Raw genomic sequence first — 24,518 nt, forward strand, 5'->3', positions numbered from 1 at the left:
CATAACTAGAAATGAAGTATAAAGAAAGGGTTCTTTAAAAAGCTAAGGTTTATCTGAGTACATAGTATTTTCAGTAAACTTCTAAATGCCAACTCAGATCAGTAACGCAAAGTATTGGCCAACATATGTGATGCTTCTATGATTCAGGGTGTTTTTCTGGATAGAGTGAAGTCTGCCACAGTGAAGTCCCTTTGCGAAATGGGAGACTCAACAAAAGTGACAAAATATTGCCACATCTCTCTGCTGACCACATTCACAAATGTCCTCAAGAATGTGCTTATTCCGGAATTGTGAGGCAGCTTGAAAGTTTTGACATCATTAGTGAAAGACAGTTTGCATTTCAAAAAGAAATGTCTATAACTGAAGCTATTTTCTTTCACAAGCAATGTAATGGAATACCTAGACAAAAAATTAAGCCAATTGGCATATTTTGTGATCTTTCTAAGGCTTTTGACTATGTGGATCACAAAATGTTTCTCAAGAAAGATTGTCATTATGACATCAGAGGGCCAGCAGGTAACTGCCTAAAATCATAAATCTAAAGGTTGTGAATTCAACTAAATACTTATGGATTACAATTACATATAACTTAAATTGGAATGATCATACAGATAATGTTGTAGGGAAATTGAACCAAAGACTGTGATTTAATGCCAGAACACTCAGAAAATGTAACAGATCTAGTAAATAGATTGACTATACTACACTTGTCTGTTCTCTTCTGGAATACTGCTGTGCTGTGTGAGATTTGGATGAGACAGGGTTGATGGACGACATCAAAAAAGTTCAAAGGAGGGCAGCTCATTTTGTATTATTATGGAATAGGGGAGAGACTGCCATTTACATGATACACATACTGAGGTCGTAATTATTAAAACAAAGGCAGCAAGATCTTCTCATGAAATTTCCATCACCAATTTTCTCCTCCAGACACAAAAAAAGTTTCCTGCCATTATGTAGACAGGAGTGACACCACCAGCAGTTGACCAAAGGTGTAAACGCCCAGAAGATGACCCCTACGTCGGGTTGAAACCGGTTGGCAGTATAATAATAATAATAATAATAATAATAATAATAATAAGTGTGATTAAGACTGATTATTAATGTACCAGCATTTAACATTTGCAATGACTTATCTCATACTTACTTTAAGTTGTTTTCTTGCAATGTTAATCTCTTAAATACGTTACCTAGAGAAATGTATTCCTGAAATTTCATTACTCCACAGTAATTATTTTTTGGTGTTATGATTTTTTCCATCGGTGTATAAATGACATTCCTTTCTAACAATGGAAAGTTTGGGATAGACTAACAACAATACAGAAAGGATGGAGTGCTATGCTCCATACAGACAGGTCCAATTAAAACAACTGCTTCCAATAAAAGTTCTTCATCAGAACTAGAAAAATCACACACATTCACACAAGCACAACTCGCATACTCATAGCCACAGATGCTAAGGCTCAGCTGGGAGTGCATCTGAGGTGAGCAACAATCTCATTAGGCTGGGTATTGGGGATATGAAAGAAGCATGAGGCTGGGCAGGAAAGGGATATCAGGATGGAGGTGGGGGTAGATGCTAGTGCTGCTTGTGGGGGCGTGAATGGATTTGGTGAAGACAGGATAGAGCTGCTGGTTGCAGCATCAGGAGACTGCATTGGGTGGATAAAGGGATGAGGAGAGAATCAGAGCATGGAAAAGAGTTCTGTAGGTGTTTTGGTGGGATAAAAGGCATGTGTAGTATTGGAATAGAAACAGGGAAACAGGTAACAATAGGGACTTGTGAGGCTATGGGATTATGGGAACAAAGGATATGTTGCAGGAGAGTTTGCATGTGTGCAGTTCAGGGAAGATGGTGTTGGTGGAAAGAAACCACATGGCACAGACTGTGAAGCAGTCACTATAGTGTAGCACATTGTGTTGGATGGCATACTCATCAACTGTGTGATCCAGCTGTCACTTGGGTACAGTATGAGGGTGACCATTCACACAGACAAGCAGCTTGTTGGTTGTCATGCTCACGTAGAATGTGACACAGCAGTTTCTAATCCACCCCTCCCTCCCCTTTTTGTCACTATTGTCAGTAATGGGAAAGTCATTTCAGAAAATTCAAGAGGAGTAAGATTTACAATAAACTGTTCAATTATCTTTCCTCTCTTAGCTGGCTCCAGTTCTTCATGGCTAGGGATTTTATTCGTGAAGCTAAAATTTTTACATTTTAGGTTCTTATGTTCCAATTGACATAAAGAAATTTGAGAGTGCCTATACAGATTTTTTTATGTTTATTTGTGTCACATTTTACTATATCACACTGTCTTTTGAATTTTAACATTAACAAAGCCGAAATTACATCGTTCTTCCAAAATACAAAAACATGTCCAATCACATCAGAGGTGTGCCCACTACTACTTCCTCACCCTGTGGTAGTAATATTCCAAAGGATTTACAAATTTTCTTGACAAATGAATTTCTATTAATTTACAAATGAATCCAGAAATAAACATAATAAACAGTACCAGATTGTGTAATTAATAATAGAAATTTTAAATGTGCCAAATGTTCCTAATAAAAAATAAAAGGTGAAATTGAGATATCACTATCAAAAATTAAAAATTATTCCAATGATCAAAACATGTTGTGGGCATTCTGCGACCTATATAGGGTCTGCCACTTGTGCTGAGAAGTCAGTTCCAGCAAGATTGTGTACCAGCTCTCTCACCTGAAGATGGCAGCTAGTTGGTCCGCAGAAATATTGTGTCAAGATGATGTTATGATCTGGCTACACACCTGAGAAGAATATGATCAGTGTCACAGAGATACTAAAGGACTTGAACTGGAAAACTCTTGAAAACAGACATTAATTACCATGGTAAAATGTAACAAAGTTTGAGGAACCAGCTTTAAATGATTACTGTAGGAATATACTACAACCCCTATGTATCGCTCACATAGGGGTCATGAAGCTAAGATTAGAATGATTATTGCACACACATAGGCATTCAAACAGCCATTCTGCCTGTGCTCCATATGTGAATGGAGGCTTAGCATCCAGAGGTGACATTGGCCATGTGTGTGTGTGTTTCACTTGTAATGAGTGTGATGTTTTGCTTCTGATGAAGGATTTGTCCAAAATCTGAATATTTCTAACATTCTTTTCATTGTGCTTTTCTGTCAGTCAGTATCTCTTCTATGCAATGAGTAGCAATGACTTACGTTTTGTCATACAGAACAACTGTATTTACTGTTTGCCGACAGTGATAGCCTTCTGATAAACAACAAAAACATTAAAATTATGTAGGGACTGACATTAACAAATTACTCTTAGAAATCCTGACCTAGTTCAAAGCAGACTTACTTTCAGTAAACATGAGCAAAAGTAGCTACATCCAGCACACCTCTAATCACAAAATCCCACAGGAGATACCTGTTATACGTGCAAGTGGCCAAGTACAAAGGGTGTACTGCTCCACATTGTTAGGCATCCATAAAGATAACTGTGTTATATGGGAAATCAGGTCCTACAGATCATAAAAGGTTGTTCTCGACAACTTTTGCCATAATGACAATCTCTTATATTGGAGAAACTGATGTCATAAAATCTAGTTGCTTTGGATACTTCTACCCTATTATGTGCTATGGAATTATGTTCAAAATGTTGTCCAAATTATGTACAGAGTTCCCAAAAATCTCCTGTCATAATATTTGTGAGAAAGTTGTGATGCTTACCGCTACTCCCCATTATGCTGTATTTATTCCAGTGTGAACTCCTTGGTTGAAAGTCCAGTGCACTATGAAACTGATTTCATGTACCTTAATCACAATATGAGGATGGCTACCTCCACTGTGATTTCAAAAATCTAACCTCAGTACAGAAAGGAGTGCAGTGTTCCAGTATTAAAATATTTAATTCACAGTCAAATAGCATCAAAGGCATATGCAGGTCACTCTGCATTATTTAAAAATAATATAAAGAATGTATTTACTTGATAAAACTTTTTATTCATTAGATGAATTTTTAAACAGAGGTATATAAAACATTTTTATGCATGTATTTTTATTGTTTGTTTGTTACTTTCTGTTGTACAATATAAGCTAATTCTTGTACTATGCATGCTTTGTTGTCTGTTTTTCACTTTGCTTCTGCTGTTGTTCTAGTGTCACACTTTTATTTTCCCTGGAACTTCTTTTGTAAATTAACTGTGTATTTCCTTGTTATAAGTTCTGCATAATTTGGATTTATGTATTTTTGACTTCTTCCACATTCTGTCATATCACAAACATAAAAGGATCAACAAAATATGTTTATAAAAATAACAAAAATTCTGAAGTTTAGGTATAAAAGTAGCTACAAAGTATTTGTTAGCTTAGAGATGCAGTTTTAAAATAATATAGAAATTTTTTGTTACATAAAAGCTTTTAGATCAGAAATCAAACTCACATATCCTTCCAAGACATTTATTTAGTTACCTTACAGTTGGATGGAACAGTTCTAAAGAAAAACAAAGAATAAACATCCAACTCAGAAGATCAGTTACTCTTTCAAAGAATAAACAACGCATTCACTGGTTGGTCTCTTGTTCCCACACAGCTCCCCCTTTAAAGTGCAGAGCACCTGTGATGTAGGTGTACTTGAATTTGACTTGTCCAGATCATTGAACAGATTAGATCTGAACTGTCAGCCCTGATCTGTTGTAATATGCAGGGGGCATCCAAAATGTCCTTTGCTATTGTCTCGGATGCTACATCTGCCACTGGTATAACCACTGCCCATTTTGTGCATCCATCCACTGCTGTAAGCGAGTATTTATAGCCCTCTGAGGGTGGAAGTGGACCCACTATGTTGAGGTGAACATGACCAAACCTTGTCAGTGAACCTGCAAAATTTCCGACCTCTGCACGAACATGTCGTCCTAATTTACAATGCTGGCATTGAAAGCACAAGTGATTCCAATTGCTGGCATCCTTTTTAATCGATGGCCACACAAACCACTCATTTAGCAACTTGGCAGTGGTGTTTGCCTCTGGATGTGCTAAGCCATGGATACTGTCAAAAGTCGCTTTGCGGACTTGCTGCATAATGTAGGGCCGTGGCCTCTGTTGTGATAAGTTGCACCATATTTTGATCTTGCTTCCTGGCACTTCTATTTGCTCCAGTTGCAATCCTGTATGCGAATCTGTTAGTAATTTCTCCAACCCTTGATCTCTCTCTTGTGCTGTGGTGAGGACATCATAATTTAAGATGCTGACTAAGCTGCACACTCACGAAAATTAATCGGTGACTACGTTCTCTGCACATCCATAGTGAACTGGCTGATGGACATGGTGTGTTGGAACTGCCATTGGGAACATTTGTCACTGATGTTGTGGAAGGCTGACATGGTAGGTTTATGATGTGTGAAAACTGCCACTGGTCAGGCTTCAGTGTAAGGGCAAAAATGTCTCACACTCTCATATACTGCCAGTAACTCCCTATCACAAGCACTCCATTTGGTCTGTCTGTGCTGTAGCTTCTTTGGAGGGAAAAAAAACTCAAAGGCTGCCAATGTCATTTCACTTCTTTGTGTAGCGCTGCTCCAATCGTGACCTGTCTGGCATCTGCCACAATATTTAATGGTGCACACAGGACAGGATGGGCAAGTAACACTGCCTCTTCAAGGCTGGCTTGTAATTTGCTGAAAGCAATACTTGTTTCTGGTGTCCAATGTAATATTCACTTGTCCTTGATATTCTTACCTGCAAGCGCATCTGCTATTGGTACCTGGGTGGCAGCTGTTACCAGCAAATGATGGCAGTAAAAATTTACCATGCCTAAAAATCATCTAAGTTTCTTATAGATAATTTCATTTGGTAGAATATGCATTGTGGCAATCTTTTCAGGCAAATCATCAGATCACATTGGCCAAGACTTTGTGGCCTAGGAAAGTTATCTCGCTTTTGTGCATGTTGCACTTGCCTTCATTTAGAACCACTCCATAGTTACATAACCTCTGCTGCACTTCATGTATATGCTTGTCATGAAGTTGTACATCAGATGAATATATTAATATGTTGTCTAAATATGCAAAGCAAAATGGCAAGCCCTGTAACACTTTCTCAATGAATCTCTGCCAGGTTTGGGCTGCATTTTTAAGCCCGGATAGCATAAACAAAAACTCAGACAGGCTGAACGGTGTAATAATTGCTGACTTTGCAACATTGATATGTGCCACTGGTATCTGATTGTAAGCTTTCCGGCAATCCGACACTGAGAAAACTTGTGCACCCACCAGAGAATAGGTACATTCTTGGATAGTATATAACGGGTACTTCTCTGGGACTGTACTCATGTTTAGCCTATGGTAATCACCAAAAGGGTGCCATGTGCCAACCTTTCTGCATTCTAGGTGTAATTCGGATGACCATGGGCTGTCTGCATCAGTGTTATCAGTAAGATGCAGAAGCATAATTCGGCAGCATAAATCGGCATCGGCTCCTCCAAAACTCCAATGCGTGTTTGTCACCTTCTGCTATGGCGCTAGTATTTGTTGCTGCTATGCATGTCACAGTAGTTAACTCCAATGTGACATATTCTCTATCAGCTATTTGCAGTAATTTATTGAATGGTCATTCTTCATATACTGTTAATGTCAGCCTTACTTGAGACAGAAGTTGTTGTCATCAGATATGTAGCAACAGCTCATTAGATATTACACTACAGTTCACTATTGCTCACAAAAATCTCCAAAATTCTAGTGGGTTTTTGCCCTGACTTTTTTCCTGGTAAAGCACTCCTGAAAGCCTCTGCTCAGGTAACTTCATGCAGTATGTGATTAGCAAAGTCTTCAGTGCGAGATATGCTTATTGATGAGGTTGGTGTAGAATCACATCAGAAACTATTGTTGTTGCCCTCTAGTCTAAATTGTTAATTGCCAGTGTAAATTGTTTTCCAAGATCACAAACCATATGTCTGGTTGTGTGGGCATAAATGGAGGTGCCTGCAATTATAGGCGCAGTGCAGTTGAGACGAACAAACCAGCATGGAGAAAATTTTCAGAGTGGGTGTGCACTCAAGGCACAGCCATTATCTCTGGAGTTTGTGACCTCATCATGTCCATCTTGCTGTTTTTTCTCAGCATCAATAGTTCTAAAACTTCAGTCTCTTGTTGCAGATGCCGCATCTTGGCACCAATGGTTTGTAAAAAAATTATTTGCACCTTCCATGCTTAACAAATGTAATCCAAAAGATGTTATTGTGACTTAAACTGTTCTTGTTTTTGGGGTCACCAATTATGTAGGTCAGAAATCAAACCCGCATATACTTTGAGACAGTTATTTAATTAGCTTACATTTGGAAATAACAGCTATAAAGAAAAATCAAAGAATAAACATCCAACTGTCAAAAACAGTTGCTCTTCATAGGAATAAACACTGCATTTTACTCGTCAGTCTCTTGTTCCCGCAAGCTATTCACTGTGATACTTTTCAACCAAAAGCAATAACAATTTATTGACAAGTTTTAAATTCTTTCCAGAGACTGCAATGGGAGTCAAGAGAACTTCACAAGACGGAGAAGGGTATGATTATGCAATGGCCGTAATGAAGTGAGTACTATTTGCAAATTGTGATTTATAACATCAGTACTTTATGTATCCACATATTGACGCAATAATACTTACAACAAGTACATTCCATACTACAGAAGCAAATAGGTCACAGTGTTAATACATATGAATCTTTAAAATTTGCCAAAAAAGCTTGTGCAGAAAACAAATACTTGCAGAAAGTCTTTTCAAAATATATCATCACAAAAAAGATTTTTGGGGTCTTTAACCCATATTAAGAGTGGAATACAACTGTTGTCTCTTACATCTTCAGTTCACATTTCATGTATGGTATGCATAATGATCACCATCAGATCATTAATAATATATTAAGAACTCTTCCTACAGTGCCTTGAGTTCACTTAATAATGACAAAGAACAACTAAGTTGTCATATATTCTAGAACTAATAGTGCCACCCACTAACTCCTTTTATTTAACCATAATATTAAATCAATCCTTCCACTTAAAGCAGCACTGACAATTTATTTTTTACAACTATTCCCTAAGAATGAGAGCTATATTGTGCTGTAGTTATAAAAGAGAGCACACTGAGCTTTTCTTCCAGTTGCAACAAAAATCTGAGTCAATATATTTTATTTTGTATTCTTCACTCTTACACCATTTTGGATGTGTGGCAATTTTCTGGTGTGTAATATAAACCATGAAATGGGTATATTAAGTTACACTCAGAACTTATGTTGTTATTACATTGTTAAAATGCAATGGATGGCAGGATTTTTAAATAAAGAACATGATACAAAGTGCTTATTGAATAGTGGTATACTATTTTAAAAATGATCTACCCCACAGCATTTTCTACATTTACATCTACATCTACATGGATACTCTGCAAATCACATTGAAGTGCCTGCCAGAGGGTTCATTGAACTACCTTCACAATAATTCTCTATTATACCAAACTCATACAGCACTCAGAAAAAAATTAACTCCTATATCTTTCTGTGTGAGCTCTGATTTCCCTTATTTTATTATCATGATCATTTCTCCCTATGTAGGTCAGTATCAACAAAATATTTCCTCATTCATAGGAGAAAATTGGTGATTGAAATTTCATGAGAAGATTCTGCTGCAGTGAAAAATGCCTTTGTTTTAATGATGCCCACCCCAAATCTGGTAGCATTTCGGTGAAACTCCCTCCCCTATTTTGCAATAATATGAAACATGCTGCCCTTCTTTAAACTTTCTTGATATACTCAGTCAATCCTATCTGGTAAGGAGCCCACACTGCACAGCAATATTCTAAAAGAGAGCGGACAAGTGTGGTGTAGGCAGTCTCTTTAGTAGATCTGTTGCATTTTCTAAGTGTCCTGCCAATAAATCCAGTCGTTGGTTAGCCTTCCCCACAACATTTTCTATGTGTTCCTTCCAATTTAAGTTGTTTGTAATTGTAATTCCTTGGTATTTAGTTGAATTCATGGCCTTTAGATTTGACTGATTTATCATGTAACCAAAGTTTAACAGATTCATTTTAGTTCTCATGTGGATGACCTCACACTTTTCACTACTTAGGACCAATTGCCAATTTCTGCACCATACAGATATATTTTCTAAATTGTGTTGCAGTTGGTTTTGATCTTCTGATAATTTTATTAGATGATAAATGCAAACAACCTGACCGCTGTTCAGAGTGTCAAAAGCCTTCTGGAAATCTAGAAATGCAGAATCAATTTGAAATTCCTTTTCAATAGCACTCAACACTTCATGTGAGTAAAGAGCTAGTTGTGTTTTACAAGAATGATGTTTTCTAAATCTGTGTTGACTGTGTGTCAGTAGACCATTCTCTTTGTGGTAATTCATAATGTTCAGACACAATATATGTTCCAAAATCCTGCTGCATATCAAAGTTAATGATATGGGCCTGTAGTTAACAGATTACTCCTACTACCTTTCTTGAATATTGGTGTGACCCTTGCAACTTTCAGTCTTTGGGTGCAGATATTTCCTTGAGCGAACGGTTGTATATGATTGTTAAGTATGGAGCTATTGTATCAGCATACTCTGAAAGGGACCTAACTGGACCAGAAGACTTGCTTTTGTCAAGTGATTTAAGTTTCTTCACTACTCTGAGGATATCTACTTCTACATTACTTATGTTGGCAGCTGTTCTTGATTCAAATTCTAGAATATTTACTTCATCTTCTTTGGGGAAGGAATTTTGGAAGGCTGTGTTTAGCAACTCTGCTTTGGCAGCACTGTCATCTATAGTATTTCCATTGCTATTGCGCAGAGAAAGCATTGATTGCATCTTGCTGCTAGCACACTTCACATACAGCCAGAATCTCTTTGGATTTTCTGCCGAGTTTTGAGACAAAGTTTCGTTGTGGAAACTATTATAAGCATCTTGCATCAATGTCTGTGCTAAATTTTGAGCTTGATTTTTGCCTCCATTTAAATTTGGCACGGTTTTTTTTCATTGTTTCTGCAACAGTGTTCTGACCCATGTAGTGTACCAATGAGGATGAGCTCTGTCATTTGTTAATTTACTTGGTATAAATCTCTCAATTACTGCCAGTACTATTTCATTGAATTCAAGCCACATTTGGTCTACAACTACATTGTTAATTTGGGTGGAGTGGAGATTGTCTCTCAGGAAGGTGTCAAGTGAATGTTTATCTACTTTTTTGAATAGGTATATATAGGTACATTTTTTATTTATTTTTGGAAGATTCAGGGGTTACAATATTCAAGCTCACTAAAACAACCGTGTGTTCACTGATCCCTGTATACATTTTGATGTTTGTTATTAGCTTAGCATTATTCATTGCTAAGAGGTCAAGTGTGTTTTCACAACCGTTTACTGTTGCCATGGGCTCATGAACTAACTGCTCGGAGTGATTTTCAGAGAATGCTTTTAGCACAATTTCAGATGAAGTTTTATGCATACCCCTGGATTTAAACATGTATTTTTGCCAACATATTTAAATTTGTCATCACCAACTATAATTGTATGAGTCGGGCACATTTTTGAAATTAAACTCAACTTTTCTTTGAACGTTTCAGAAATTGTGTAGTCTGAGTTGTGAGGTTGGTAAAAGGATCCAGTTGGCAAGAATGACCTCTGCACACACTAACTCACAGGGATTACCTACTTCAAATTTACAACAAGATAACCTACTTCTAACAGCAACAAACACGCCTCCACCAACTGTGTTTAGCCTGTCCTTTCAGGACACTGTTAGATTTTTCAAAACATTTTTGGCTGAACTTATCTCCAGCTTTAACCAGCTCTCAGTGCCTATAACAATCTGAACATCAGTGATTTCTATTAGTGTGTGGAGCTCTGGTACTTTTCCGATACAGCTACAACAATTTACAACTGTTACACCGATGGTTCCTGTATCTATGTTCTTCCTTTGTTCAGCCTGTACGCTTTGAGAATGAAGCCCTTTTAGCATTTTCCCAAGAGCCTCTAACCTAAAAAACTGCTCAGTCCACGCCACACAGTCCTTGCTACCTGCACGTAATGGACTCCTGACCGGTTCAGCTGAACCCGAAATTCAACCATCCTATGGTTCAAGTTGAGGAATCTGCAGCCTACTGGTCACAGAACCAACTGAGCCTCTGATTCAGACCCTTCACTTGGCTCTGTACCAGAGGTCCGCAATCGGTCCTGTCAACTATGCTACAAATGGTGAGGTATGCCTTCATCTGTCAAAGTGTTACATCAAAACATTCAGTACCTAGTCAAAAAGTGCATACAATTACAGTTAGCACTAAGTAAGGAAAATGCAGATGTAGTTAATCTTACAGAACATGGATTGTCTAATACTTTAATTACAATGACTAAATTTGACAACTATACTCTGAGTAGTAATTTCTGTCAAACAGAACATAAAAGTGGGGGAGTTGCCATATATTGTAAAGACCATCTAAATGTCACAAAACTAGATTTTAGCACAGAACTTAGTGTGGAAATGGCATTTGAAATTTCAGCAATAAAGCTGTTGGTAAACAAAGTGCCCATGATTGTTATAGGTCTGTACATATCTCCTAGTAGTATTGTGGACAATTTCTTACAAAACATGGAAAAAATGCAGATGTAGTTAATCTTACAGAACATGGATTGTCTAATACTTTAATTACAATGACTAAATTTGACAACTATACTCTGAGTAGTAATTTCTGTCAAACAGAACATAAAAGTGGGGGAGTTGCCATATATTGTAAAGACCATCTAAATGTCACAAAACTAGATTTTAGCACAGAACTTAGTGTGGAAATGGCATTTGAAATTTCAGCAATAAAGCTGTTGGTAAACAAAGTGCCCATGATTGTTATAGGTCTGTACATATCTCCTAGTAGTATTGTGGACAATTTCTTACAAAACATGGAAAAAATGATAGAAATTGTATGTAATAACTATAAGAACATAGGTATTGTTATAGTTGGTGATTTTAATACAGATTCCTCAAAGTATACTAAAGATTATGAAAAAGTAAATGATATTCTGTGTAGTTATAATTTGTCAGACAGAGTTAATGGTCCAACCAGACTAACTAAAGACTCCTCTAACTGTATAGATCACTTTTACACCAACTTAGATAACTGCAGAGTTGACATAATAAACCTTCACCTCTCTGATCATCTTTGCCAGACAATGGAAATACTGAATATGTACGATTCACAAAGTACATATGAGCCGATGGAAATAAGATGTACAAATGAAAAATATTTAGAGAAGTTGGAGTCCACACTGCAGTCTGAGACATGGAATGATATATATATTGTGCAGAAAATGTTGCAGACAAATAGAATAATGTTTATAACACTTAAGAAATATACTCAAAACTGTATAAGACTTCCTTCAGACGTAAAACAGCTGAAGAAGAAAATGTTTATTATTGAAAAATATATAAAGAGTTCCCGGACACATCAACTAGAGACAACTTCCAAACATGTTGAAAAGCCTATAAACAAGCACTGAATGTATACACAAAGAAAATTATACAGCAAAAAATTTCTACCTCAAATAACTTAGGCAAATCAGTATGGAACTGTGTAAATGAGAAAATCAGCAGAAAACCAAGGCCTAATGTCAACAATATCCAACTAATGACTGATAATGTACTATAAATATTTCAGATCCATATATGATCAGCAATGTTTTTAATACCCACTTTATAAATTCAGGTAACATGTGTGTGACCTCTGACACTGATGACTACAAAACTCCTTACCAGGTACAAAAATCAGTGTTTATGTATGAAACACATACAACTGAAGTAGACGGAATCATAAATAAAATGCAAAACAAATTCTCTACAGGATGGGATGAAATCTCCTCTATTATATTACAACGATGCAAACATTCACTCATACCTGTTCTGGTCCACCTCTTCAATGAAAGTTTGAATAAAGGTGTGTTTCCATCTGAATTAAAATACAATAGTCAAGCCATTGCACAAAAAAGGTAGTATCGACAAAGTCAATAACTACCAACCCATTAGCTTAATTCCAATCCCAAGCAAAGTATTAGAAAAGGTTGTTTCACTATGGTTAGAAAAATTTCTTGTCAAAGAAAAAGTGCTATGAGATACCCAACATGGTTTTAGGAAAGGCTATTCAACATCATCTGCCATATGTGATGTAGTACATATGATATTTATGAAATTAGATGAAATGGGAATTTAAGGAGATGGGGCCTGGATAAACTGAAAGAACCAGAGGTTGTAGAGAGTTTCAGGCAGAGCATAAGGGAACAATTGACAAGAATGGGGGAAAGAAATACAGTAGAATAAGAATGGGCAGCTTTGAGGGATGAAGTAGTGAAGGCAGCAGAGGATCAGGTAGGAAAAAAGACGAGGGCTATTAGAAATCCTTGGGTGACAGAAGAAATATTGAATTTAATTGATGAAAGGAGACAATATAAAAATGCAGTAAATGAAGCAGGCAAAAAAGAATACAAACGTCTCAAAAATGAGATCGACAGGAAGTGCAAAATTGCTAAGCAGGAATGGCTAGAGGACAAATGTAAGGATGTAGAGGCTTATCTCACTAGGGGTAAGATAGATACTGCCTACAGGAAAATTAAAGAGACCTTTAGAGATAAGAGAACGACTTGTATGAATATAAAGAGCTCAGATGGAAACCCAGTTCTAAGCAAAGAAGGGAAAGGAGAAAGATGGAAGGAGTATATAGAGGGTCTATACAAGGGCGATGTACTTGAGAACAATATTATGGAAATGGAAGAGGATGTAGATGAAGATGAAATGGGAGATATGATTCTGCGTGAAGAGTTTAACAGAGCACTGAAAGACCTGAGTCGAAACAAAGCCCCGGAGTAGACAACATTCCATTAGAACTACTGACAGCCTTGGGAGAACCAGTCCTGACAAAACTCTACCATCTGGTGCGCAAGATGTATGAGACAGGCGAAATACCCTCACACTTCAAGAAGAATATAATAATTCCAATCCCAAAGAAAGCAGGTGTTGACAGATGTGAAAATGACCGAACTACCAGTTTAATAAGTCACAGCTGCAAAATACTAACTCGAATTCTTTACAGATGAATGGAAAAACTAGTAGAAGCCGACCTCGGGGAAGATCAGTTTGGATTCCGTAGAAATACTGGAACACGTGAGGCAATACTGACCATACGACTTAGCTTAGAAGCTAGATTAAGGAAAGGCAAACCTATGTTTCTAGCATTTGTAGACTTAGAGAAAGCTTTTGACAATGTTGACTGGAATACTCTCTTTCAAATTCTGAAGGTGGCAGAGGTAAAATACAGGGAGTGAAAAGCTATTTACAATTTGTACAGAAACCAGATGGCAGTTATAAGAGTCGAGGGACATCAAAGGGAAGCAGTCGTTGGGAAGGGAGTGAAACAGGGTTGTAGCCTCTCCCCGATGTTATTAAATTTGTATATTGAGCAAGCAGTGAAGTAAACAAAAGAAAAATTCAGAGTAGGTATTAAAATCCATGGAGAAGAAATAAAAACTTTGAGGTTCGCCGATGACATTGTAATTCTGTCAGAGACAGCAAAGGACTTGGAAGAGCAGTTGAACGGAATGGATAGTGTCTTGAAAGAAGGATATAAGATGAACATCAACAAAAGCAAAACGAGGATAATGGAATGTAGTCGAATTAAGTCATGTGATGCTGAGGGAATTAGATTAGGAAATGAGACCCTTGAAGTATTAAAGGAGTTTTGCTATTTGGGAAGCAAAATAACTGATGATGGTCGAAGTAGAGAGGATATAAAATGTAGACTGGCAATGGCAAGGAAAGCATTTCTGAAGAAGAGAAATTTGTTAACATCGAGTATAGATTTAAGTGTCAGGAAGTCATTTCTGAAAGTATTTGTATGGAGTGTAGCCATGTATGGAAGTGAAACATGGACGATAAATATTTTGGACAAGAAGAGAATAGAATCTTTCGAAATCTGGTGCTACAGAAGAATGCTGGACATTAGATGGGTAGATCACATAACTAATGAGGAAGTATTGAATAGGATTAGGGAGAAGAGAAGTTTGTGACACAACTTGACTAGAAGAAGGGATCGGTTGGTAGGACATGTTCTGAGGCATCAAGGGATCACCAGTTTAGTATTGGAGGGCAGTGTGGAGGGTAAAAATCATAGAGGGAGACCAGGAGACGAATACACTAAGCAGATTCAGAAGTATGTAGGTTGCAGTAGGTACTGGGAGATGAAGATACTTGCACAGGATAGAGTAGCATGGAGAGCTGCATCAAACCAGTCTCAGGACTGAAGACCACAACAACAACAACAGATGAAAAAGAAAGGGTGGCATGTTTGTTCCTAGATTTATCATGTGCATTCGACATAGCATCTCATGAGCTGCTACTTGAAAACTGGAAACTTATGGTATCATAGGAGTAGCCAAAAGTCTCATACAGTCATACCTACAAGACAGATATCAGGTCACACAAGTCACACACAAAGTGGGCAACGTTATTAGGAAGTACCGCTCCAGTCCAGCTATAATAAAGTATGGTGTGTCCCAAGGGTCAGTTCTGTGTCCTTTATTACTCATACTATATGTAAATGATCTGCCCACAGAAAACAACAGCAAGATACTTAACTATGCGGATTACACAACCGTTGTTAACTGGGAAACCAACGAGAATGATTTGGCCCTAAATTGTTCTGGTGCCTTATTTGGATTGAAAAATTACTCCCAAAACAATCACTTAAGCTTAAACATCAATTAAACAAATCTAATGGAATTTCAAATACACCACAAACAAGATGAAATGCGATGGAGTGTTGTGTCTAATGATGGTTCAGAAATAAAATTGAAAGATAAAACTTCCTTCTTTTGTGTAATGTTAGATCAGCATCTCTCTTGGGAGCATCATATTGATTTCTTATGCCAAAAACTAAGCAAATTAATTTATGCAATGTGGACAATGTCACAATTTCTTAAATATGAGCAAATGAGTATAATCTACTATGCTTTAGTGTATCCATGCCTCACATATGGAATTGAAGTATGAGGATGTGCTGCTGCCAAGCATGGAAATAGGGTATTCATACTTCAAAAAAAGGCAGTTAGGATCATGCATAGACTTAGATATAATAAGTCCTGCAAAGCAATTTTCAAAATTAAGAAACTGCTAACACTTCCATCACTATATATTTATAAAACTGTTCAGCTGATGCTAAAATACAAGCAGTACAATCATCTAAATAGAGAAGTGCACGTGTACAATACTAGGAAGGATGATTATCACCTGGAAAGAAATAATACAAAAAGTGCAGACGAGAGCCCCTATTACATGGGGATCAAATTTTATAACAAACTTCCAAAAAAATTAAAAAGCTTAAGTGGAAGCTGCTTTGAAATTGCCTTGAATGAGTTCCTCAGTAATAAGTGTTTTATAGTATTAAGGAATTCCTCTCAGGGGAGTAGAATACTTTCATTTGTATAAATAGTATTTACATGTACAAAAAAAAGAAAAGCAACATAATTTTTTTATCTGTAGGCCTATTGTATATAATTGCTTCCCACAATGTTATAAGGGGAAATGATCAATATGTAAACTATCCAAAACAAATCCTTGTATTTGTCCATGGGTAATAAGTAAATAAATCTCACAAGTGAGACTGGCAGCCTTTACCACTTCTGTTAGCCACTTGAGACCAGAGAGAATCTCTTCTGATCCACGTGACACACATCACTGGTGCCGACATGAGCCACCGCCTGCAGATGACTGCACCCCGTGCTCTTCATGGCGTCCAGAAGGACCCATTCCATGTCTGGAATGACTCAACTTGGTATGTCCTCAGAGTACATATTGGCTTTCTTCCCCTTCCTGTCCCTAAGGGGCCCTATAACGTGCCTAACATTGGAACTCCCAACTACCAGTAATCCCATCCGTTGCAGCTTCAGGCTGTGTAACTGAAGCCATCTGAGCCTGGAGCTGAGAGTGAAGTGTCACCAACTCGAGTTACATCCACACATATAAAAACTTCACTACTCAGAGAAACAGACTATCGACATGTGTTGTGGAGCTCTACTGTAGACCCTGACAAAAATTCAAGAACTGTGTCTATTAGATATTAAATTAACATGCAGAAACTCAAAAACTAGACTGTCAAAGCTCACAAATGAAGTTATACAATTTGCTCCTGGTTAGGAACTCATAAAAGTCACAAAATTGGTTACTTCCTTGTTGCTGCTTCTGTCTTGGCCGATTGTTGTTTTAACAGATTATGCTCAACGTAAGTTTTGATTTTAACCCAAATAAGTCTGTGTGATCAGTTGAAAGTGGAGGGTAATCTTTACAGAACATGCATCATATGAGGCAGAAATCAAAATGAGGATCTGAGCCACATACCAGTCATACTTCAATCTGAGTCAGCTTTTTAAACCATACATCCAAAACTGCACAGCAATGAAGAATACAAAACAAAATGACATTTTAATAATAGTAATGAGAGCCAGTGTGGGCAATTTTCTCCATAAATAACAAATTTCTGGCTCCTCATGAAGTAGAGTCCCATCTAACCAAGACATTGTCTTCCTGACCACAGGTATCCCTAGTTTTATTCCTGTAGTCTAACTGATTTCTTTTAATTGAGCTGTTCCTGGTTCTGTTAAGTTCATATTCCTTCCTCCACATTATTATTTCAAATAAGTACTATATTCTTGAATTTTTTTACTGTTGTAAAAATGTAATAATAGTATTATGGAGTGCCCTTCATACACAAACACAAAATTGTTATTACTGTATGCTAGATCCCTGAACTGAATAATACAGGCATAACAGGCAACACATATTTCATACTTGTTACTTCCTTACAATTTCGCAATCAGTCCTCGTTTGGTTAACACCTGGAAAATATACCACCATGCTCCATGTAAATAAAGTGAAACATACTGGTATATTTCATTTCACTTTACCAATGTAAACTAGTAGTCACCACATAGATTCTTTTGATACCAGCTAATTTCCATTACAATTCTACATCTTGAACCTCTTCCATCTCTCTTGAGAGACTTCTTCATGCTGGCAAAACAAAAGATGGAACATTAGGTTTTAAAGTCCCATTGACAATGAGGTGATTTGAGATGGTTAATAGTAATTCACAAAAAATTGTGTATGAGTGAATAAAATTTCTGTTTGCTTTTACAAGGCCAAAACAATCCACTTTTGAAAATTAATAGTTAGAGAAAAATTTTGTTTGTGGTCATAAGAAAGGTAAAATTATACAAATTCAGACTTGTAATTCACAACACTCACACCAATGACACCTCTCATATTCTTCTCATAAATTAAGGAGCATCATGTGCCAGCACAGAATTATGCCCAATACTCTTCTGAAATCAGTTAGCTTTTAGTAGTCAAATAAATTGGCATGGTTAGTTACTTCAGTTACTTTACCTGACATGAAGGCCCAGAGGGACCACACACAGCTACAATGCTCCTCTTCCACTGGGTTCAGTTATGTGCCTTCTGTTGCCAGTCACTCTCTATCTGATCTGCAGCAAGTCCTCGTGGATTCCATCTCTCCATATTTTCTTTCGTCTTCCTAGAGGTCTTCTTCCACAAAGAGAAAAATCCATGGTTTTGAAAGGCCATCAGTTTTTATTCATTCGAGTGACGTATCCTGCCCAAACAAGTTGTCTGCTTCACCTCAAGCTTACAATGTATGGTCTATTGTACATTTCATCCAACCCATAATTATGCCAGACCCTCTATCCTCCAGTGACCTTATCATGTGCCAGACCATAGATCTTACTTAAGGCATTTTTTCTCGAAAACAAGAAGTTTATTTAAGTGTTTTCTGGAGACTCCCAAGTTTCACAACCCTATGGGTTGGATCAGTGTTTTGTACAGCTGGAGTTTGCAATTCCTTGAGAAACTGTGTGATTTAAAAAGCTGGCTCAGACTGAAGTATGATTGGTTTGTGGCTCAGATCCTATTTTTGATTTCTGCCTCACATGTGTAGTATTATGTAAAGATTACCTCCAGTTATTTAAAATTCTGACCCCTTTTGTATGATTGGGTTCAGACAAACAGAGGCTGGAGTAGGTCTCTTGAATAGTCATGAGTTCTGCACATCATCAGATACTTGGTCTTCAACTCATTCACAAGAAGACCAATTCTGCTCACTGCCACCTCCATCCTGCTGCTCATCTGCATCAGTTCTTCCACAGATCTGGATAACAAAGCCACATTGTCAGCAGTTGCAAGATGTCTGATTTTCTCTCCCTCTGCTTCAATCCCCCCCAGTGTTCTTATGGAAAGCTTTCCCCATTATCTTTTTGAGAGACAGATTGATTAATATTGGTGACACACCACCTCCTTATCTCAAACCTGTTTATGTAGAGCTCTCTGTGATTTGGATCCCAAGCTTTATTTTGGCTTTTGACTCAGTTATACAAATTTAAATTGGGCTGATGAGTTTCTTGGGTATCCCAAACTCAGTTAGACAATTCATCAAACTTACCTGGTGGATGCAGTCATATGCCTTCTTAAAATCTATGAAGAGCACCTGCATATCTTCTCCATATTCCCAAATCTTCTCAGTGAGTTGTTGCAGTACATAGATGTTGTTGGCAGTAGAATGGCCTTATCTGAAAATCCTCTGATTTTCACCAGTCATTTCTTTTGCAAATGGCTGGATTCTATCCAGGATGCAGTTGGACAAGATTTTATAGCAGATGTTCAGGAGGACAATTCCTCTGTAGTTGATGCATTCCATTTTGTCACCTTTCTTGTGTATGGGGCTGGTGACCATTGTCTTCAGTCTTCTGGGATCTCCTCCAAAATCCAAATCATCTGAATTAGTTGGTGGATAAGCTTGTGGAGTCTCTCTCCTACAGTTTGAATGATTTCTGACTATATTCCATCTTCTCCTGGACTTTTGTTCTTCTTCAGCTTCATTATCTGATACTTTATTTCCTTCAGTGTAGGTTGTGGATAATCTAAATCTACAATCCAGAGTGAGATTTTCGCTCTGCAGTGGAGTGTGCGCTGATATGAAACTTCCTGGCAGATTAAAACTGTGTGCCGGACCAAGACTCAAACTCAGGACCTTTGCCTTTCGCAGGCAAGTGCTCTACCATCTGAGCTACCCAAGCATGACTCATGGACCATCCTCACAGCTTTACTTCTGCCAGTACCTCATCTCCTACTTTCAAAACTTGACAGAAGCTCTAATGTGAACCTTGCAGAACTAGCACTCCTGGAAGAAAGGATATTGCAGAGACATGGTTTAGCCGCATCCTGGGGGATGTTTCCAGAATGAGTACTGGCAGAAGTAAAGCTGTGAGGATTGGGCATGAGTCATGCTTGGGTAGCTCAGATGGTAGAGCACTTGTCCGTAAAAGGCAAAGGTCCCGAGTTTGACTCTTGGTCCAGCACACAGTTTTAATCTGCCATGAAGTTTTAAATCTACAATGTAAGGAGACTGAAATTCAAAAACATCTTTAGATGCATCAATATTGAGGAGCCCTGTGAAGTATTGTTTCCATCTCTCAGAAATGTGGAGCTCATTGATGAGTATAGTCCCATTAATGTCCTTGACAAATTTTTTGGTGGCTTTTATATCCCTTGTTAAGAAGTTAACTTTATGGTACATCTTTTGTGCCTCTTTCCTCAAGAAATCTTGTTGAGCCTCTCCTACCATTTCTCTGACATACATTCTCTTTGCTCTCCTCAGGGTTGCTCAGGTAGCCCTCTGTACTTCTTCAAACTATCCTTTGGCTTGTGCAAAATCTGCACATTGTAGCCACCTCTCCTTGGCTTCTCTTCTCTTCGCGAATGCCTCAGTGGATTTATTCCTAAACCAAATCTTCTTACCTCTGACCTGCTTCTCAATGACTGCATTTCCAACCTTATTTACTGCATGCTTGACTTTTTTGTAACTTCTTCTGGGTTCATGCATAAAAAGTTCTCGGTTTACTTGCTGCGTCAAATTTGGATAAAATCCCAAGCTTTCGATGACTACCTCCATCATCTTTGTCAGGGGTAAAACTGACTGTTGTGTACCAGTGAGGCTTCCACTTTTATAACCAATGGATGGCTTCTCATTGGATGGATAATGTCATGGTGAAAACAGCGCATACAGAGGTGACGGCCTCCATGTCCATAGATCCCAAGCTTTCGATGACTACCTCCATCATCTTTGTCAGGGGTAAAACTGACTGTTGTGTACCAGTGAGGCTTCCACTTTTATAACCAATGGATGGCTTCTCATTGGATGGATAATGTCATGGTGAAAACAGCGCATACAGAGGTGACGGCCTCCATGTCCATAGATTTTGTTTGCGCACTTTATCCAGCATTGCTTGCAGTGCCATCCATCTCAACAGGTGGAGAACTGCAAGGAATGTAAGAAATCTCCCTCTGCGCTCTTTCTTTATCAACTGCACGCTTCCATGAATTGCTGAGTGCATATCCAGAGTCTCTGTTGAAATTATTTTCACATAGTCTAATTTAAACTGCTTCCCTTATGACAGAGTCCCAGTAGTTTGAAGCATGAGCAAGTATTCCTGTTTCATTGAATAGAATCTTATCTTTATTTAACAAACTGTGCTCAGCCACCACTGATTTTCCTAGAGACCTGTATTTCAGGTGATGCTGATGTTCCACATTCCACACAGCGATCGGCAACAGTTATTATAGACTGGTCCACATAATTTTTGCTCACTCGCAAAGAATGCTGTAAATTCCTAGTACTTTCAGGCCGAGAATATCTTTCACGGGTCGAAACATTCCCTTAATATTCGTGGGTGGCTGGAAGACTAGTCTGATTCCCTGCTGGCTCAGGATTCTACCGATCTTGCTCATCATTGCACCGCAGAATGGTAGCCACACAATGTGTTGGTCCTCTTGATCTGTTCTAACAGTGTCCTTCCTAGGTTTCTTCACCAGAGTAGATCTGATATCATGATCAGAATATCCATTTTTTTCTGAATACTGTCATCAGATGGTTAATCTCGGAGCCGAGATGATCCTTGTCCAAAATAGTCCTTGCTCTGTGTACCAAGGTATTCAGCATAGCTCTCTTCTGAGTTGGGTTGTGACAACTATGTGCATTTAGATATAAATCTGTATGAGTCAGTTTTCTGTACACAGAATGTCCGAGACATCCATCTGATTTTCGCTCCACCAGTACATCTAAGAAGGGTAACTTCCCATCCTTCTCCACCTCCACTATGAATCTTATGTTCTGGTGTATACCATTCAAATGATCAACAAACTGCTGCAGTGCCTCATTGCCATGTGCCCAGATTAAAAATGTATCGCCAACATACTTGAAGAAGCAGGATGGACATAAGAGAGCACTGTTCAATGCTCATTCTTCGAAATCCTCCATGAAAAAGTTATCTACGGCTGGTGACAGTGGTGAACCCATGGCTCTTCCATCACTCATTTCATAATATTTTCCACCATACAAAAAATAGGTGGTCAACAAAGTGTGTCGAAATAACTTCAGTAGTTCAGGAGAGAAATGAGCAGCCAACAGTTTTAATTTATCTTCCACTGGTACCTTTGTAAACAAAGAGACCACATCTAGGCTGATCATGATGTCATGCAGACCTATCCTCATCTGCTTTATAATGTCAACAAAATTTTTGAGTTATTAATATGATGGCTACAGTGGCTGACTATAGGTGCTAATAATTTGGGTAAGTATTTTGCCAACCGATATGTAGGAGACCCAATAGCACTAAGTCTCAATGGGAACCCATCCTTATGGACCTTGGGTAGACCGTATAACCTGGGTGGCCTTGGTGCTCTTGGTCATAGATTCTTGACTAGTTCTTCTGGGAGGCCAGAGTTCTTCAATAGCTCCCCTGTCTTACTGCTAAGTGCTGCTGTGGGATCCCGTTTAAGAATCTGGAATGTGGTATCTTCCAATAATAGGGCCACTTTCTTATTATCATCAGTAGCATTGAGGATAACTGTGGCATTCCCTTTGTCAGCTGGTAGCACAACTAACTCTTCATCCTTCCCCAATGATTTCAATGCCAGTTTCTCCACTCTGCTTACATTGGACTAAGGAGGCTTGGCTGTTGCTAAAATCTGACTGGTGGCAAGCCTTACCTCATCTGCTACCTCTTCAGGAAGGTGCCAAACCACTTGTTCTACTCCACTGATAATCTCAGCCATTGGTAGCTTTTGTGGAGCTGGAGAAAAGTTCAGTCCCTTACTGAGAACTGAGATGGTGGCGTCATCAATTTCCTTGTCGGAGAAGTTGATAACAGTGCGACCCAGAAATTCCTTTTCCAGACCCAGAAATTCCTTTTCCATGGTTAAGGCACACACATTTATCAACCTGTTTTGCTGTAGTCTTGCTTAAATTAGCTCACTGATGTGCAGCCAAGGTCATATCTACCCACTCCCAGTCTCAAGGTGACAAAATGGCAGACAAAAACAGATGGCAACTATATAAGGAGCGAATGTTGGCATCCAGTTCATACCTCGTATGATGTATCCTCTCCCTGATGATCGCATTACTTGTCTTCCACAAAATTCTATTCACTGCAGCAGTTTGGATGTGATGTTCGACAACTGTAAAATTTGGTACAACCACCTTGTCACAACAACATTGTAGAAAAGCCAGATTACTCAGCAGCTGTGACTGTTTCAGTCGCAGCTTCTCCAGCTGATGAACACTGTGCACTACATCCTCTCCATAGAGGAAACTAATGACTATGAAGTCATTTGATGCGGCAAGTAAACCGAGAACTTTTTATGCAAGGACTCCGTCATGAAAGACTTCATAGTCATATTCTTCTGGGTTCTTTTGTGATTCCTCTTCCTGCAGAATTTCATAGCAGTTGCTGAGCTGGAACTGAAATTCTGTGTAGTACCTTTGAGCAACTTATGTACTAATGAACTACTTTCTTAACATTGTTTCTAACTCTGACTGTGAGTTCTTTGCTCCTGCACTCTGCACCCCATGCTGCTGTCTTTACATCTATCAACCAGTTCTTTGCTTTGATGTCAATTTCATTGTGATCTTTCTGATTAACTGTCTTTCCATCCAGTGACAGCCAGCTTCCTTTATGTATATCATTTGATTGGAAACTTGTGCTGGGCATGATTAATTAAGAACACTTCATTTGATCCATTTAGAATTACTTTTATTTACCCAATAACTGTCAATAATTTACCAGCTATTTGGGCATCTAATCTCTTTTACAAGTGACACCCTCTCAACTTCTGAATTTATTTATTTCGATTTCCCTATGTGAACAAATCACTGAACACAGAATGAGTCAATTTTTAATTTTATATTTAGTATGTAAGTACATTTATCTTATGGCAGTTTATCATATAATCTACCGTACATTGCCTCACTTAGGAATATACAGAAGTATATAAACTTGAGTTACACTGTACTTAAACAAAGAATGATGAATCCACCATATTGACCACAAAAATAGGTTTAAGCTTACTAAAAAGAAATTATTCATCACATTCAGTGA

At 38.1% G+C, this 24,518-nt stretch overlaps 1 protein-coding gene across 1 annotated transcript in view; it reads left to right on the forward strand.

Moving 5' to 3' along the window:
* LOC126251861 (cytochrome P450 4g15-like) overlaps positions 1-24,518 on the forward strand; it is a 162,715-nt gene that overhangs the window by 68,414 nt on the left and 69,783 nt on the right. The window contains exon 6 of the mRNA XM_049952546.1: positions 7,511-7,580. Coding sequence (XP_049808503.1) covers positions 7,511-7,580 — 70 coding nt within the window. The remainder of the gene's footprint in view (positions 1-7,510; positions 7,581-24,518) is intronic.

Source organism: Schistocerca nitens, chromosome 4, assembly GCF_023898315.1.
Source record: "Schistocerca nitens isolate TAMUIC-IGC-003100 chromosome 4, iqSchNite1.1, whole genome shotgun sequence".
NCBI classification, from domain to species: Eukaryota; Metazoa; Arthropoda; class Insecta; order Orthoptera; family Acrididae; genus Schistocerca; species Schistocerca nitens.